Source organism: Atractosteus spatula, chromosome 12 (genome assembly GCF_055471065.1).
Source record: "Atractosteus spatula isolate fAtrSpa1 chromosome 12, fAtrSpa1.hap1, whole genome shotgun sequence".
NCBI lineage: Eukaryota > Metazoa > Chordata > Actinopteri > Semionotiformes > Lepisosteidae > Atractosteus > Atractosteus spatula.
In genome coordinates this window covers 27,047,509-27,066,493 of record NC_142717.1, presented here as the reverse complement: position 1 = coordinate 27,066,493, position 18,985 = coordinate 27,047,509, and the positions used below count along the sequence as shown (strand labels likewise).

General features: G+C 40.9%; 2 protein-coding genes across 2 annotated transcripts; both read left to right on the top strand.

Moving 5' to 3' along the window:
* Positions 1-3,808: 3,808 nt before the first annotated feature.
* LOC148822826 (uncharacterized) lies at positions 3,809-13,509 on the top strand. The gene is made up of 7 exons (XM_088928530.1): positions 3,809-3,905; positions 7,142-7,555; positions 8,622-9,008; positions 10,353-10,742; positions 11,404-11,790; positions 12,234-12,600; positions 13,438-13,509. The coding sequence occupies exons 1-7, from the start codon at positions 3,845-3,847 to the stop codon at positions 13,460-13,462; spliced, it is 2,031 nt and encodes a 676-aa protein (XP_088784656.1). The 5' UTR covers positions 3,809-3,844; the 3' UTR covers positions 13,463-13,509.
* A 971-nt stretch (positions 13,510-14,480) lies between these two features.
* LOC148822825 (sialic acid-binding Ig-like lectin 15) lies at positions 14,481-18,725 on the top strand. The gene is made up of 3 exons (XM_088928531.1): positions 14,481-14,548; positions 16,149-16,532; positions 17,208-18,725. The coding sequence occupies exons 1-3, from the start codon at positions 14,497-14,499 to the stop codon at positions 17,630-17,632; spliced, it is 861 nt and encodes a 286-aa protein (XP_088784657.1). The 5' UTR covers positions 14,481-14,496; the 3' UTR covers positions 17,633-18,725.
* The last annotated feature ends 260 nt before the right edge of the window (positions 18,726-18,985 follow it).

The window sequence follows — 18,985 nt, the reverse complement described above, 5'->3', positions numbered from 1 at the left end:
TTACTGCAGTAAAAAATAATTTATGCATTTGTTGTGTGCACAGCTTGTGTCAGTTTTTTCTATGAAGCCTACCTGCTGTCTGAGGATGGCAGGGGGCAGGCCCAGCTCTTGCTTGGTTTTGTGTTTACTGTTTACTCCAGGTACACAGAACAGAATGGAATGGTTCATGGAGTGAGTGTGGAAGAGAGCAGGGCTGGATATTGCTGTTCGTAGACCCTAGGCACTTTCACTCCAAAATGTGCAAAAAGAGGGGTAAACGCCAATTGAATTACATCGACAACATGATGCACTTTAAACTATTCTAATGCTACACGACGTGATTGATGGAGCAAGTTGAGCGACTATCACTTCGGTATTTCTATTTACTAGAATAGCCGCTAGATAGCGTATGATTATTGATTTGGAGCACCTAGAGCCAAACGCAAGCTTGTTATTTCAGCTAGTTTTTTGTTAGTTACTAGTGTTTCCCTCCTTTGTAGGCCCTAAAAATTTTGTAGGCCCTAGGCACTGTACCTACACTATCTAATGGAAATTCCAGCACTGGAAGAATGTAGGATTACTGGTTGTGTGTGTGTGGAGGGGGGGTACTGATTCAAAAAATCTTGTCTGCACTGTCAGCCACATGTTAACACGATCCATTAACTAAAGTTTGGAGAACTGGTTCGCTTTCCCTTTTCCTTTTTTACAACATCATCTTTTATTGATCTTGGTTGCATGAAGTCTGCCCCACAGAATCTTCTCTCTTTCACTTTTCTCATGTATTGTATGTGTCATGGTAAGGTGACCCCTCAGACAAGAACTATTCCTGTTTTGTTCATGACTACCCTACCTAGCAATTACACAAGGGTTCTTGGCCCCTCATTAAATTCCAATGATTCTTTTCATGTCCCAGAATCACCAGTGCATACAATGCATAGACTTGACAATTATTATATTTCAGATCCTATCTATTTAAGTCTTTCATTCTACACATAATAGTACAGTCACTTACTCTGTATACTCAGTATAAAGAAACCCCACAGTTACCATTATACGTCCCCAGTGAAAAGTCCAGCAGCAGTTTTCTCTGAAACCAGATTTGATCAGTGACCTGATGTGGCCTCTTCCATTACATGAGAAAAGGGATGAATCTCAGTGTAGTCCTTCAGTGCCTTTTAGGCAACCTCTCTTGTCCTGGAAATCCCAAACAACATGGTTCTCTCTAGCTTCACCTCCACCTTGATTTATCTAAGTCCAGGGTGGGGGGGATCTGGGGATGGAGATGATGCTGGAGCCTTCCTCAGCTGCTCCCTGTAGAATTCATGGTGTCCACATACTCTCCTGGGTCCAACTGACATGATCTGATCACAGTCCCACAAAACTCTTCTTCAAAAAAGGTCTTTTTTTTCTGTCATGACTGGGGCTTTTTATCCCTTTGAAACCATGGGCTTCTTACTCTTTCCCCAGTGAGAAGGATGCTAACTTGTTCAATCAGTTCCTGTTCAATCAGGCCTTGCTCTCAATCACAGGCCCAATCAAACCAGTTTGCCAACCTAGTGTCTGTGTCAAGGGTGTTACAGAATATTAATGAGGACCCTATGCAGACAAATCAGGACGAACTCCAGAGGCGTAGTAGATTTAACAGTCAGAGGTATGAAAGCCGAAGGAAAACAAACAAAAAGTTGCAAAAGTACTAAATCAGAAGCGGAGCAGTAAGCTGTGAGGAAGCCGAGAGTCTAAGCTAGACCAATAATCAAAGTACCAAAACAAAACCAGGAGACGTACTTGGAGAACAAACCAGGGTCAGGAAGCCAAAAACCAAGACGTAACTAATCGCAGGAAGATGAAGTAGCTCTAAAAAGGAAAACCTAATACTGAGCACAGGGGAGAATGTGAAGCAGCATTAAATAGGCTGGGGTAAAAGGGCTAATTGGGAACCGTGCTGGAATGCCAGGTGGAATGATGAGCCCTCCGGGGCCTTGGTGTAACAAAGGGGGCCTTTGATCAGGGCAGGAACTCAAACTATAGGGCTTTAAACTGAATCAACCCCAAGGTGTCAGGCCCATCAAGGCAACTCACATATCCTTTGACACCTGGTGTTCAAAACCCAAACTTTCCAATCTGTGGCATATTTTTCTTCACTAACTTCCATCTATCCATGTTTCCATTTCCAACTGTTTCATTAAATTCATGGTTAGGGGGCAGCCAAAACCTTTCCCAGCAAGAAACTGGAGCAAGATGGGATACACCCTAGGCAGGACGCCTGTCCATCGCAGGGCACACACAGGCATATGCTCACACTAGGGTCAATTTTTCTAGAAGCCAATTAACTTACCAGTATATCTTAGAGAGAGTTTTAGCCACTGGATACAGATACTGTGCTCTGAAGTAGGCAGCAGAGTCAACGTGAACGGACATCTGGGGGACAAATGTGTCCATTTCACCTCTTCTCCATGTTTTCTTTACAGAGCCATTGCCAAAGGCGGTGAGACAGGGCCGAGTCATGATGGCCTGGCAATACTGGGAGGCGCGGGGGAAGTCCTCAAGATCTCCCAGTGCACAGTACGCGACACTGTTCCTGAGCTTGGACATGTGTTTGAATAGAGCCCTGCAGGTTAATATTCCAGAGCCTCAGGATCGAATCTCAACCGCTGAAAGAGCAGTTTTTTGGACCCTGAAAGCACAAGACGACATGCTGGAAGGTCTCAAGCTCTGCACGGAGTCCCTTCAGATACTGAGAGGATCTCTAGGGTGAGCACTAAGCTAGATCTATGGAAGATGTGGTTACTTTTCATTCACAGGGAAAGTGATGGAGTAGAAAGCAGACATCCTGCCGGCCCGGCTTTGGTTAACCAGGCCTTGGTGTACTTAGACTCAGACGACGCTCAGCAGTGGACGGTTTTCAAGTTTGTCTGGGGAGGCAGGTAAGAGTACAGCAGGTAAGAGTACAGGTAGTCGAGAAAGGGGGAAGAGAAATGCTGCATTTTCCCCTGAAATGTGACTGCATCCTTTTCTGCAACATCGGTCGGGCATTGCGGGAGCCGATCAGCCCCAAGTACCAGTACTTTGTCAGGCTGTGGTTCTCCATCCCAGTAGTCAAACACTGGGCCAAAAGTGGAAAACCGACCGGAGACCTACACCAATGCTGTCAAGTGTAGTCACATGTATGAGACCACGAGACAACCAGAGCTCTGCACCAACCACAGAGCCCTGTACAAGGTGGTGAGACGGCAACTGGTCGCCAAAAGACACTACTGCCAGAGAAGTCTGGAAAGGACACAACCAGAAGAACTAGACAGCAAGCTAAAGGACCTCAACTGGATGGTCATGCACCAGAGACTAGTGACCAGAAAGGTCCTCTACAGACACTCAATCACCAGGTACCCTGGGACACATGTTTCGTTGAGGAGACACAGGAGCACGCGTTTAACTAGATCTCAATCTGAGAAATGTAAAGTCTTTTACAGTTTTTAAATCTAGATTAAAAACTTCAGTGCTTAGTCAAGTTTTCAATGAGTGTTTGCAATTTATTTCCACATTTTTATTTTTATCTTTATTACATTATTGGTGTTTCTTTTTCTGTTCAATGTTCCATTTTTGTTTTGTTTTACCCTTTAAAAAAAACCCAAACACTGCTGGTGTACATGGGCACTGAAATAAATCCTTCTTTAGGTAGTGGATCTTCATGATGTTTAATCTCTGACCAGTTTCTCTTTCTCCCTGTATCTGTCAACACTTCCCATTTTTCATTTCCACATTTGCAGTTCCTACCAGCTCATGAGCTTATTATATTTTTCACTTCACATTTTATGTGCTTACTCACTTTGTTCTGAATGGTGAACTTTTTGTTTTCCTTTGAAACAGAATGAAAATGATCCGTTGGCTTCCCCTGATGATTGCAGTTACTCTGTCAAACCATGTGAGAGGTAGGTGTGTGTTTGATCTGGTTAAATGGTACTTCATCGAAAATTCTGGGCTTGTTAATACATTATTTGACATTAAATGAAATCTATTCTATTCAGATATAATGCAACAAATTATTTTTCTCTTTTTTATCATTACCTCTGGGCAGATGTTGACTTTTACAAACCAGCTTTTCTAATATTTTGAATTTGGAAAAAAAAGTTTGTGATGAACCACAAGGCAAAGGTTACTGCAATTCTACTATACATTCAGTATCTACCATATTTATACTAGTTATTTTAATCGTGTTTTCGATCATGGATAAATAATAAATTATCCTACAGTATGTTTCATAAAGTGGAACATTCTTTTGAAGACATGGGATAAATGTGCTCGGATATTAAATTAACATTATGTACACTTTGCTATTCGAGCTCTGACAGCAAATTCATCCCAAGCATCCAACATGTACAGTATAGCGTAGTAATATTCCCATCATCAGGATGACTACAACTCACTGCTCTGAGACTGACAGTGTTGCTGCATTGATCAGATGCATTCTTCTTCTAGAAATACATTGACCCTGTAATATTGAACCAGAACTGTCAAATCCATTTAATTAAATGCTTGATAGACACAGTACATTCTAACCAATGTGATAAACCACAATACAGCCCTTTTCTAAAACTAAACTAAAGGTGACAACATGACCTGATGCTACTGTGCAAACCAATGTCTGATTTACTAGGCCAAGTAATTTTTATGTAGCACTTTTGAGATGATGGTGCATCATCTCAAGACATTAAAATGCATCAATATAGTCAGATCTCTAGTTTTGAATAGTCCCTTGCTAATACAAACACTTTAAAGAGAAACAGAAAGTTATTCAAACTAAATACAAAGTGCTATGTAATAAAGCAGGAGTGAAATACAGTATGTAATTATGCAGGGAACCCTAAAATTCTGGGCCATGGCGAATGGCAAGCCAAGCTCCAAACGCAGGGTCTCGGGGCAACCTCTGTGATCTCCAGATGGAGTGGGGCTTAAACGAGGGATATGGGAGAAATGGATGCAGTCGGGAAGGAAAAAAACAGGTAGGCAGCTTGCAAGTAGCAGAGAGGGGAGAGGAAAGAGACTCTCTTGCAAGCAGCAGTGGAGCTGAACAAACTCAGCTGTCCACCTATGAGGCTGAGACTCCCAGCGAAAGAGACTGTTACCTTGATGGCAGTAAAAACAGCTGATGAGTTGATGCCTATTTGGCGAATGCTATTAGGATGACCAAAAAAAGGGAGGAAAAGAATTCCCACAGAAAAATTGCAGTAGGAAAAATATATCTGCTTATTCAGGGATCCGGTAAAAAGGCTTAAGCTCGATTCACTGAAGTGGTGCAGCTGCCACTGTGGCTCACTACGAGTCAGAACAATGAGATGAGTAGGGAGGAGGCCTAAAACAGTCTGCCAGGAGAGTTATGCTTTGCAATGTAAGATTCTAACAAAGGCTATAAATGTGTGAGAGCATTCACATAGAACTTTCATCCATGTGTAAGTAGTTGGAGCTCAGGACATCATTGTAAATATGCTAATTGCAGGAAAATCTGTTATCATTTCTTGGTTTCTGTTAAGGTTCATGCAGTATCATTTTGTACAAACTGTAAGCAGGGGAGAGTTGTATGGAAAGATAAGCCAGAGCAATGCAGATTATGACACCCTACCTTCAATGTAATAAAGGCATGCATTAGTCTCTCAGCATCGACAGAGAAACATAAGTTGGGCTAGCAACATAAATGGTCTTACAATGCCTACAGAGATCAGTGCCCAATATGTTAAAAGAGAATTTCCCCAGCCCAGGCACCTGGAGATCTGAATTTTCCAGATAAAGTATTGACATGCCTACATATCCTTTGATTTATCTGTTTATATAATCTGCAATAAAATTAAGTGAAAATAAGATGCTGTAGTATCAACTATGCTTTTGCAGGTACAGTATGGTTCCTGTTTCAGGGTGTCTTTAGACTTATGGACCTGCACCAAATAGTCCAGTAGTTCCCAAAATGAAAACAGAGAATGTGGTCTATGACAACTGGCCTTGTGTTAAAAAAGCTACTAAAGAAAAGACAGAAAAATATAGTCTGTGTAACAATCCAGGTATGTTTTTCAAATAATTATCTACATATCACATGCAGTTCAAAGAAAGGCATAAAAATAAATCGGATATGATCATGAGAATATTAATATGCTATCTTGCCAGATTAAGGGTTTTAATAAACATTTATGGAGCATAATATTGGGTGTGCAAATTAACTTTAAATTCCACATTACACCACATTTATTAACTTGAAAACAAAACATAAAAGACTAACAGAACCTTACAAATTCTAAACAACTCTTTATTGACAAAAATAATCGGAAAAATTAAATTGTCAAATAATATGTGAAAACTGCATGCATGTCAGTACTGTGCATCTCTGTAATTATGCTCTTCTTTCGGAGTGTAAGTTTTTGTATGTTTTTGTGTTCTTGCTACTAAATACATCTACAACAGAACAGTGGTTTCGATGAAAATTTTAGTCAAAAGTTGCTGTAGGGTATAAAATATATGATTGTTATGACAACCACAACTATTTTATTACTTTAAATAACTACTTTAAGTGTAAATATAACACTTAAACTATGCAAACATGTCTGGAATCATTCCTGCATTTACTTAACAAACTTTTATTTTGAAAAAAAGTGAAACGTATCACTTTGCAACATATTGTTACATAAATATAGCATGACTTCTTACATCACAATGAAGTGAAATTCACTGTGATTTCCCAAAACATTTGCAGTAATAAAAATTAAAATATTACATAACCTTGTTATTTCCATGTTCTCTGTATTGCACAATCCTCTTTGCAATCAGATTACAGTAACAATGAAGCTGTTCCACAATGTATAGCACAAAGGAGATTAACACAATCTTCTCTTTATAAAAAAATGTGCGTAAGGTTAAATATGCAAACAGAACTCTTTTGGGGTTACTTTAACAATATCCAGAAGTTTTTGTTTCCTTTTTTTGTTTTCACCTGATTCTTTAAAAATTGGTTTTCATGATCCTACATCAAGTTGATAGGTCTGCTTTAGTCTCATCTGAAGTCTGGCCCCACTATCAGTGTGATCATGTGGGTCCAGTGTGCTGTGCAGAGCACACTCAGTGACAAGAACACATTGCCACAGACTGGCACCTAACACTGACAGGACTGTCCACTGGGCTCCAGGCTCTGTTGCAGTGCAGTGGTCTATGTCCATCCCAGCTCAAGTGACCGGTACCAAAGGCCAGGCTGTGGTCTTGCCGTGCTCCTTCACTCACCCCCAGCAGGACACCTACACTGGAGGCATCAGGATCATCTGGAGGATTGAGTCTAGAGGGTTGAAAAGACTCCTTCATTCAGAAGGTGGACAAATCATATTCCAGTGCCATGTCAGTAACAGCACTGAGGGCTCTGCTGGCTGCGTAGACCCCAAAGCCCCCAAGCGCTTTCGTCTTCAAGGGGACCCCAGACTGAGAGACCTCTCACTGCACATTGAGGACCTTCAGCCCAGTGACAGCAGCACGTACTACTGCCGCGTGGAGCTGGACACAGACAAAGACAAGTACGGAGATGTCAATGGGATAAAACTCCAAGTGTTAGGTAAGCTGACATAAGGAGCTGAATCCAATTTGTGAAGTTTCGCTGGTGCCTTTACTAATATTCTTCATGTGATTATACAAATGATAACGAAACGATTTTGTTACAGTATCGGCATCCTGCCACAAGAGGGCACCCAAACCGATAGTACGTACCTCATCCACTCTGGAGAGGCGTAGATTAATCAGACCTCGTTATCCCATCACCACGCCTCCCCTCCACCCTACTTAAACCCTGCTCCCTGTTTCAACTTTGCTCTGTGTTGGTTTTGACTTTGAGAGCCATATGTCTCCTCCGTTGTGATATCTTCCTGGGACTACTTCTAGGTTTTTTTGGCTTACATTTTTGACCATGATTTCTGGATTTTGTCTTGGATGTCTGTTGCCTAGTTTTTCTTTCAGCTTTTGACCTTTTGCTAGACTTTAGACCTCGTCCTTGGATTTAGTTGTTTATTCAGTAGTTTGTGACATCTTACCTGCATAGGGTCCATCCCTTTGCAAACAGCTGCTCTGCAGGGCAACCCATTTCAAATGGTGCAGACATGTTCTTGAAGCTGATTGCTTGGGAACCTTCAATGAAGTTATAAATGAGCTGATGGGGGCTCTTGTAGAATCGCCTGTGAAACTATTTAATATAAATATTTAGCTTTGGTTACCAAATTATTTTTGAAAAAAGGTACATACTGCATTATAACATATATTGGGCTCCCTGCAACTGATATTGAAATTCTATGTCCTCACTTTATGGTTCAGAACAGATAACAGCCTTCTCCTTATAAAAATCAGTGTTTGGAAAGCACAATGCTATATAAAGACAAAAAACATGTAAAAGACACTTTAGAAAAACATCTGCATAGTTTTGTTGGTTTTGTTCACATCTGATACTTTGAAAATCGTTTTGCATGATCCAACATCAAGATGTTAGGTCTGCTTTAGTCTCATCTGAAGTCTGGCTCCACTGTCACTGTTATCATGTGGGTCCAGTTTGCTGTGCAGAGTACACTCAGTGACAAGAACACATTGCCACAGACTGGCACCTAACACTGACAGGACTGTCCACTGCGCTCCAGGCTCTGTTGCAGTGCAGTGGTCCATGTCCATCCCAGCTCAGGTAACCGGTACCAAAGGCCAGGCTGTGGTGTTGCCGTGCTCCTTCACTCACCCCCAGCAGGACACCTACACTGGAGGCATCAGGATCATCTGGAGTGTGGAGACTCTGAATGGACAAATCATATTCCAGTGCCATGTCAGTAACAGCACTGAGGGCTCTGCTGGCTGCGTAGACCCCAAAGCCCCCAAGCGCTTTCGTCTTCAAGGGGACCCCAGACTGAGAGACCTCTCACTGCACATTGAGGACCTTCAGCCCAGTGACAGCAGCACGTACTACTGCCGCGTGGAGCTGGACGCAGACAAAGACAAGTACGGAGATATCAATGGGATAAAACTCCAAGTGTTAGGTAAGCTGACACAAGGAGCTGAATCCGATTTGTGAAAATTCGCTGGTGCCTTTACTATTATTCTTCATGTGATTATACAAATGATAACGAAACGATTTTGTTACAGTATCGGCATCCTGCCACAAGAGGGCACCCAAACCGATAGTACGTACCTCATCCACTCTGGAGAGGCGTAGGTTAATCAGACCTCGTTATCCCATCACCACGCCTCCCCTCCACCCTACTTAAACCCTGCTCCCTGTTTCACCTTTGCTTTGTAGTGGTTTTGACCTTGAGAGCCACATGTCTCCTCCTTTGTGATATCTTCCTGGGACTACTTCTAGGTTTTTTTGGCTTACGTTTTTGACCATGATTTCTGGATTTTGTCTTGGATGTCTGTTGCCTAATTTTTCTTTCAGCTTTTGACCTTTTGCTAGACTTTAGACCTCGTCCTTGGATTTAGTTGTTTATTCAGTAGTTTGTGACATCTTACCTCCATAGGGTCCATCCCTTTGCAAACAGCTGGTTTGCAGGGTAACACACTTCAAATGATGCAGACATGTTCTTGAAGCTGATTGCTTGGGAACCTTCAATGAAGTTATAAATGAGCTGATGGGGGCTCTTGTAGAATCTCCTGTGAAACTATTTAATATAAATATTTAGCTTTGGTTACCAAATTATTTTTGAAAAAAAAGGTGCATACTGCATTATAACACATACTGTATTGGGCTCCCTGCAACTGATATTGAAATTCTATGTTCTAGCAGTTTATTGATCTAATTATGCTATTTTTATAGTACCTTGATATACCTTAACATTATGAATGAATAGTTTGTTTTCAGCAGCTTACTCTGTGAACAGATCCAAGACAGTAAGACCCCAATAATCTCAATATGTAAGATGACTCAACATTAATTTAATGGTTATAGTTTTACAGTTGAAATGATAAGGTTCTGAACACTGAGACACCATGGTTTTAGTTCTAATCTTAAAGGCTGGAGAAGAGTAGCAATAATATTTCATTCACTTTATGGCTCAGAACAGATAACAACAGCCTCCTCCTTATAAAAATCAGTGTTTGGAAAGCACAAAACTGTATAATGACAAAAAAACATGTAAAATACTGTACACTTTAGAGAAACATCTGCATAGCTTTGTTGGTTTTGTTCACATCTGATACTTTAAAAATTGTTTTGCATGATCCAACATCAAGGTGTTAGGTCTGCTTTAGTCTCATCTGAAGTCTGGCTCCACTGTCAGTGTTATCATGTGGGTCCAGTTTGCTGTACAGAGTACACTCAGTGACAAGAACACATTGCCACAGACTGGCACCTAACACTGACAGGACTGTCCACTGTGCTCCAGGCTCTGTTGCAGTGCAGTGGTCCATGTCAATCCCAGCTCAGGTGACCGGTACCAAAGGCCAGGCTGTGGTCTTGCCGTGCTCCTTCACTCACCCCCAGCAGGACACCTACACTGGAGGCATCAGGGTCATCTGGAGGGTGGTGTCTCTGAGTGGACAAGTCATATTCCAGTGCCATGTCAGTAACAGCACTGAGGGCAGCTCTGCTGGCTGCGTAGATCCCAATGCCCCCAAGCGCTTTCGTCTTCAAGGGGACCCCAGACTGAGAGACCTCTCACTGCACATTGAGGACCTTCAGCCCAGTGACAGCAGCACGTACTACTGCCGCGTGGAGCTGGACGCAGACAAAGACAAGTACGGAGATATCAATGGGACAAAACTCCAAGTGTTAGGTAAGCTGACACAAGGAGCTGAATCCAATTTGTGAAGTTTATCTGGTGCCTTTACTAATATTCTTCATGTGATTATACAGATGACAACAAAAGGGACTGATGTGAATTATTTCAAATGATGCAGACATGTTCTTAAAGCTGGTTGCTTGGGAACATTCAATGTAGTTATAAATGAGCTGAAGGGGGCTCTTGTAGAATCTCCTGTGAAACTATTCTGTGTAAATTGTCAGCTTCTGTTGCAAAATGCTTTATGTATAAAATGCTGTATACAGTATCATAAAGCTTGTCAGTCTCCATGGAGCTCATATTAACATTCTACTGTATGTCCTACAGTAGCAAATCATCAATATTATTAAGGTATTTTTACAGGGCCTTGGTATACCTGAACATCATCGCTAAGTAGTTGGTTTTCAGCAGTTTAGTCTAAAAACAGATCAAAGACAGTGAGAGCACAATACTCCCAATATATAAAGGCAACTCAGAAATTAACAGGTTATAGTTTTTCAGTTCAAATAATGAAGCTCCAAACTCTGAGAAACCAAGGTTTTAGTTCTGATCCTTAAGGCTCGGGAAGAGTAACAATGATGTTTTCTGTTTTCACATTTTTGGGGGCAGAACAGGTTACAAAAGTCTTCTTCTTTTCCTGTCTGCTGTGCTCCAGGCTCTGTTGCAGTGCAGTGGTCCATATCCATCCCAGCTCAGGTAACAGGTACCAAAGGCCAGGCTGTGGTCTTGCCGTGCTCCTTCACTCACCCCCAGCAGGACACCTACACTGGAGGCATCAGGATCATCTGGAGGGTGAGGTCTCCGAGTGGACAAGTCATATTCCAGTGCCATGTCAGTAACAGCACTGAGGGCTCTTCTGGCTGCGTAGACCCCAATGCCCCCAAGCGCTTTCGTCTTCAAGGGGACCCCAGACTGAGAGACCTCTCACTGCACATTGAGGACCTTCAGCCCAGTGACAGCAGCACGTACTACTGCCGCGTGGAGCTGGATGCAGACAAAGACAAGTACGGAGATGTCAATGGGACAAAACTCCAAGTGTTAGGTAAGCTGACACAAGGAGCTTGTGAAGCTTTGCTGGTGCCTTTACAAATATTTCTCCATGTGATTATGTTGATGACAACAAAAGAGATTGATGTGAAGCATTTCAAATGATGCAGACATGTTCTTGAAGCTTGGGAACCTTCAATAAAGCTATAAATGAACTGAAGCGGGCTCTTGAAGAATCTCCGGTGAAACTACAGTATTCTGTGTAAATACATAGCTTTGGTTACCAAATTCTTTTTAAAAAGAAAATGCCTCTTATAGTATCATAAAGCTTGCCAGGCTCCTTGGAGGTGACATTGATATTGATCTTGGCTCTCGCAGAATCTCATTAGTGCTGGTGTAATAGAAGATAAAATGCCATACAGGACCAATACCTTAACATTACCTTTTTGTGTGTGTTTGGTTTGTTCTTAACCTGTTTGATCTTTTTGCATTTGTCAGAGACTGCTTCAGTGTTAAATGTATCCTGGGAGACTGAGTCTGGCAGAAACAAGCTGGTTTGTACTGCACAGGGTCTGCCCTTACCGCGTGTCAGCTGGCTGGAGGCTGGAGGGGATCCCATCATTCTCAACACCTCTCTGGCTAGCTATCCTGATCAGTGTGTGTCGACAGCAACTCTTTTGGTGCCCAGGCCCGACAAACGCTATGTATGCTTAGTGGAAAATGAGCTGGGGAGGTCAGTGTGGATCTCTGCACCACTTGTTGGCCAGCCTGATTTCTCCCTGGCCTTTCTTCTGCTGCTCCTTCTAGGGATCAAACTGCTACTCCTCCTGGGAATAATCAGTGCCTGCTTAGTCATGATGAAGAGGTACGTTTCTCCAATATTCAAGTGTGTTAAATAGTTAAATATTCTGTCTTTTTCTGATTCACTGGGGGTTTTGTTTAATTTGCAGTAATATTGTCTATGTAAATCTCTGGATTGCCCATTAAGAGCATCCAGTATATAATGAAATCCAATAATTGCAGGATTCTAGAGGCAAGGCAAAACTTAATTTTTTAAAATTTGTCTATGATGTGTCATATTTTTTATGTTCTTAGAACTTAAGGTATTGTCCAGGACGAGGTATTTCTCTTAGTCATTTTTTTTTTCTGGGACAAAAGTGTATAAGATTTTCTGGTCAGCTACAGTATGTCCGTGCCTAAAATACATTACTAACATATCTCAGGGGTAGCTTTTTCCTTATATTGATGCTGTCTGAGTTTGCAGTCTCCTAGCTTTTCTGTTCAGTTTTTTTCTGATACAGTGTCCTAATTGAATGTTGTACTGTATGCTACTGTGGAACAGCACAGCATATGATTCTAACTTTTAAGGTATAGGATTGTGATCAGACGTTTTCTGAAAAACAAATGTCCTGGAAGAAAATAAACAGCAGATTACATGTGAAAATTAGAACACATGGAATATAAAGTGCAAAGGAATTTAAGATATACTGCTTCTTGGCATGACATCTTATCCTTTTTTCTCTAAACCATATTTAAGAATAATTATATTAATTCCCCTTTACAAATAAATAAAATGCAAAACAAGGCTTAAACTTGTTAGAATAGTGCTGCCGTTGTCAATTTTGTCATGTGAATGGAGAAGTAAAAGAAGTTCTGATTACAATTGTCACATTTCCTTTTATTTTGTACTTTTCCCCTACAGGGTTCAACAAGAGAAGACTGCTTGAGGGAGAAAACCCAAACAAAACACACTTTGACCACTCCACCACAATTCTGACTAACGGATTGATTTAAAAGCGGGACACCTGAGTTTATATTGCATATTACATTCAATTAACTTGCGTACAAAAGCACATGGAAGTAGTCTGTGTGTTTCCATTTAATACATACTGTATTAGAGCACTTTAAAACTTGTTTTTATTTTTTATTTAGTTTATACTGCTTTAGTGCTACATCTGTGTATTTTACCAGTTACTGCAAAACTGAGTGCAGTATGACTCCTTTTTTGATATAAAATGAAATGTTTGGTGGAGATGCTAACACTCCGACCTGTCTCTGACTTTTGCTTCACTGCTATCCAAAAAGTTCCCAAGATTCTAAAAATGTATTATGAAGTCCTTATAGATATAATTGTAAAAAGTATTTTCATAATTACTTTTAATTTTGTAGATGCCTAATTATATATATTAATAAAGCCCTATTATTTTATTCTGATAAATACTGTGACATTGGAAAATCTAGAACTGCATACAGTATATATTGTATATGAATATTATAATGTATTTTTCAGTTTTCATCTTACTGGGGAATGAATGCATCAATTATGCATCTGAGCTTAAAGAACATCACCACAGTGCATTTATGTGACAAGTTCCCAACTTATATTGTATATTCAAACATACATATAGTGTACAGACACATATATAGATTGATGAAAGTTCTGCTGACCTTTAACTTGGACATACAGTATAATGTTGATGGGACATTCAAGGAAGATGATGGAAGATTCAAGGATGAAAGAAATACTGCCAGTGGAATACATCAACAATGGACATTTCCATTGATTAGGGACCTGAAAGAATGTGTTACAAGCGACAGATAAAAAGATGATCTGTTCTAAGCAAAGCCATTTCTGATTTTGAGCTATGTGAATGAGCCGGTGCTGGAAACTTTGAGAAAGCATGTGTGAGTCAGGAGCAGCTGTCAGCAGTGGCAATGAGATTCTCAGAGCAGTGTGTGCCTGACAAACAGCAAGATCACCATGGAATATGAGCCTCTGGCTGTTCTCATTCTTTTGCATCTCCACTGCATTGGTGAGTGACCCTGATACAGGCTGCACAACCTTCAAGTATGATATCGGTCCAGGATATCTCATGCAGCACTTATTATGGAACATAAAAATATAATCAATTAATATTTTCTATAAATGTGCTCCATTAAATGGTTGAGGTACTTCCGATAAAAGCTGATGTGTGTGTCAAGGAATCGTTCTTTTTCCGTACATGCCTCTATTTGCTTAGTTATTTATCAAAAGAAACCAAACAGCTGACTGGATGCTCTTCAAATAGATATCCTGGTTGGTTCCATGAGCAGTTTCTGAACTGAACTGGAATAACTTTCTGAAGTAGAGTAGTTCAGTTCACGCTCAAATTAAAGGTGAAATATGAAGTTTGATGATGAAGATATACACTATACAAGCCAAGAGTAGAATATTCTTGTGAAGTACATTGATAGACTTATGGAAAATAACAATGTCAAGTTGGACTTGTCAATGTATCACTTTGGCAACTGTGAAATTATCTGTAATATGGCATGGTTATGTTGATAATAAAAAAAGAAATTTCAGTATTGTAAGTTTACATTTCCAGAATTTTGTCCTTTGTCCTTTCATAAATATATTTGATCATGATGTCAAGAGACATCCAAACTACCTGCAAAGCAGGGTTGAAAGTGGTGAATATTTGATTTCTAGACAGTTTTGTGATTGTTCAACATTTTTGCATGAGATATCGCTATTTAAAATTTGAAATCAATTGTGGATATCTTTTCGCATTGTGGAAAACGTGGAGAAAGACCATCTTGAAATATTGACCAACAATAGCATTATAAATAAAATGCCTGAATGTGAAATTCAATTAGTTCTCTGCAGGGAGGTACATTTTTATACTGAAGTGCATGCTGCTTTTTATTGTTACACTACTATGGTTATGAACATATGCATAAAAGATCTTCATATGCCTCGCAAAATGAAACCGGGAAGAGACAATGTATAGGAGAAGAAAAAGGTTTGAAGATTTGCTCCTGTACACTTTCTTTTTTTATATAGAGTAAGCACTTTGTCTTTGAAATCTCTTCCTGTGAAGACAAATGACATGGACATGGAAAAACGTCATCAATAATTATGAGAGATTCAGTTCCAGAGGTGGCCACACAAGCCCAGGTCATTACTTCCAGCATGCTTCAGAATTTGTGTGAGAGAAATAAGTTGTTAGGAGGGTTTTAAGATATCTGAGACCAAAACAAATCCAAACGAAAGGGTAATGTAAACTGATGTAAGGGATAAATTGTGGAGAAATCTGTGGCCTGTTCATGTGTAGCCACCTCTGGACGTGCCTCAGATGTCTTTAATGATGATGAAACTAATGTTGGAGAAGCAGGATTAATTCTTACTTTTTATTGTTCATTGGTTTCTAACATAAAGGTGAACTCCAACACTCTCTGTGTCTAGAATCTTTGTAATTGCCATTTTGCTTATAAAAAAGCAACTAATGATTACCACAAATCAATTTTCTTGTATTGTAATGGTCCTGGGTGAGAGACCAAGGAGGATATACATTAACAGTTAAAGACTGAATTCATCCATTACCTTTGATAACAATTTACCTGAGTTTGCCACCTTTCCCCTGCTTGTAGGTGCCCATGACAGTGGCTGGTCCATGAAGGTGCCCTCAGAGGTGAGGGCAATAGAAGGGCATCCTGTGATACTGCCCTGCACTTTTACCCACCCTCACCACACTCCGCATGCTACCATCTTGGCCATCTGGAAGATGGGCCACAGCTTCAGTGGCCCAGTGGTCTTCCAGTGCGTCAGCCACAATGGCAGCAACACCTGCAAACCTGAGCCAGGTCAGGACCCTCACTACCGTCTGGAGGGGAACCCAAGAGAGCACGACCTCTCTCTGCGGATCAACGGTGCTACCTTGAAGGACAGCGCTCGCTATTTTTGCCGTGTTGAGCTGACTGGTCACCTAGGAGCCAGTTTTGAGAACAGGATGGGCACACAGCTTTATGTGGAAGGTACTGAGAGAGTGCTAACTTCTTTTCTTGTGGTGGTGCAGTGTTAGCATTGCTACCTTGCAGTGTTGGGCCCTGGGTTCAGTTCCAGAACAAGGGTGCTTTCTGCATAGAACTGTATGTTCTCCCCGTGCTTGCATGGGTTTTCACTGGGTGTTCTGGTTTTCCTTCCACAATCCAGAAACCTACAAGTAGGTTAATGGGCTTCTGGGAAAATCGGCCCTGGTGGGAGCGTACAGTATGTTTGTCTGTGTGTCTGCCCTGCAATAGACTGGTGTCCTGTCCAGTGTGTCCCCTACCTTGAGCCCTGTGCATTCTGGGATGGGCTCTGACTATCCCCGATGAATTGGAAGACATGGTTCCAATGGAAAATGGATGAATGGATAATATTAATAATTAATAAAGAATTTTCATCCAAAATGATGCATGTATGTGAGCTAAGTTCCATGAAAGGCTAAATTTATTTAGGTAGTTTGTGAGCTGAAAAAATTTAAGTTGGATTAAAGGTTGTGTAAAAAGACAATATAAGCACATATAATATATATGATATGTAAAAAATATTTGTGAAATTATTCTAGTGTCGTAATACACAGATGAGATAGCAATATATTATGACTAAAGATGTTTGAGCAGGGAGCTGTGTAGTATGTGTCTGAACTTCCCGTTGGCTACACACAGCGCCACCGCGGATCCTGGAGCTGTCAGCAGATGGCAGCGCTGAGACAGGATACAATGCCATGTGCCGTGCCCAGGGGTCCCCCCTGCCCGTGATCTCCTGGAGTCGGCCAACAGACAGGCATGAGCAGCTGGAAGAGCAGCCCGCCCCGGCACGCGCCCATGGGCAGCACCAGACGATTCAGGAGCTGAGGAACATCACCCAGGGGGGGCCCTTCACCTGCTCTGCCTCCAATCCCCTGGGGAAGGACCAAGGCACCCTCTACCTGCTGCCCTTCCGCCCCTCTCAGAGCCTGTCTCATACCCCCCCTGTCCTGCTGTTGCTCCTGTCCCTCTCACTAGGGGCAAAAGTGCTCCTGCTGCTGGGAGGGGGTGTCTGGCTACTCAGACAAGATGGGGTCTACTGTACTACCAGTCAGTCCTGTTAACCCATCCTCTATCACAAATAGACAGTTAGGCCTCAGATCACCGATTTTTCTGTAGTCATTTTGGCTGACCACAGACAGGAGAAATCATCTTTCTTTAATACTGATATAATTTGGGCTATCTTTCCATAATCAATTAAGTTGATCATTCTTCAGCGGTTTTTCTGCAAGCATATAGTACCAATGCTATTAGTGACACCCTATGCTATTTCTTCTTCAGTCAACAAGTCTTCAGATTTATTTCCTTTAGGGTTCATATACTGCAGATAAAATCATTTTCTCTATAGGAAGAGATTGCCTAAGAAATGGTAGACGTGGCATTTGCATTATTTAGGAATGTATACATACAGTATAACAGTTACAGTTTCATGCAAGAAGTATGAAAGCAAGAGTTGAGGGACTAAGAGAAAAAAGAAAGGTACTGTGACTTTGAGAATGCAGCTGTGTGACAGGGAGGGATGCAGGGATGATCAGAATGAAGAGAATAAGTGGAAAGTTATTTATTAGATGTTAAGGAAAAGGGGAACAGAGCAAAAGAACGTATGATTTTCAAACTTTTCTTCAGAATGAAAATGGGCTTGATTTTCCGAAAGAAGTTGTAGAATTTCAAAGAGGACAAATTGACTGGTATATCAAAAATAAATCTGTAAATTTAGAAAATAAAGTAAAGAGTTTGCTATTTGAAAATTGTCTTGTTTTTCACCAAAGAAACACCAGAAGTCAGCTGGAATCCATATTTTATAGAGACGTGAGGCTCACACCCATTCTACTGTACAACTCACTAAGATCAAGGGGAAAGTCAGTTTCATCATCGTTCTTAAAAAAACATAATGAAATATGAAATTATGTCCCTATTTTGCAGCCAGGCCTCAGAAGCTAAGAATGGTAAGGTTGTGTCAGCACTAGGATGAGAGACAGTGCACCCCTGTAAGGGTCTTCAGAAGAGACAATAAATTGAGGTTCTGTCTGCTTGTTCATAAAAATGTAAAATAGGTGGAAATTACTTTCTACTTTCACAACAATTTCCATGATTTTTTAAACTGCACCAATGGACAATTTCAACTGTGAATGTAAAAGTGTAGTAATTTGAAGTGTAAATTTGAAGTGTCCTCACCTCACAATCTCTTTACCTGAAAAGATTAAACCATCTTTTTATCGACAGTAAGTAGTCCATAGTGTTGTGGAAGAATGTTTTTTTATTTGTTTTTACCACCACATATACAGTTCTTGTATTTGTGTGTGGGCATACAAAACCATCAACAGAACAGTATATATTAAAGGTGTCTCGTGTTGCTTTGGAGCTGCTTTTAAAATAACAAATGAGTTGTCTTCACATGACAGTGACCAATTCCTTTC

What these genes read in the sequence shown, in the direction of transcription:
- LOC148822826 (XM_088928530.1), top strand. Translation starts at nt 3,845, where the DNA reads ATGAAAATGATCCGTTGGCTTCCCCTGATGATTGCAGTTACTCTGTCA. An exon ending in TCTGTCAAACCATGTGAGAG is followed by an intron (nt 3,906 to 7,141) that starts GTAGGTGTGTGT and finishes ACTGGGCTCCAG; the next exon opens with GCTCTGTTGCAGTGCAGTGG. An exon ending in GATAAAACTCCAAGTGTTAG is followed by an intron (nt 7,556 to 8,621) that starts GTAAGCTGACAT and finishes ACTGCGCTCCAG; the next exon opens with GCTCTGTTGCAGTGCAGTGG.
- LOC148822825 (XM_088928531.1), top strand. Translation starts at nt 14,497, where the DNA reads ATGGAATATGAGCCTCTGGCTGTTCTCATTCTTTTGCATCTCCACTGC. An exon ending in TTTGCATCTCCACTGCATTG is followed by an intron (nt 14,549 to 16,148) that starts GTGAGTGACCCT and finishes CCCTGCTTGTAG; the next exon opens with GTGCCCATGACAGTGGCTGG. An exon ending in CACACAGCTTTATGTGGAAG is followed by an intron (nt 16,533 to 17,207) that starts GTACTGAGAGAG and finishes GGCTACACACAG; the next exon opens with CGCCACCGCGGATCCTGGAG.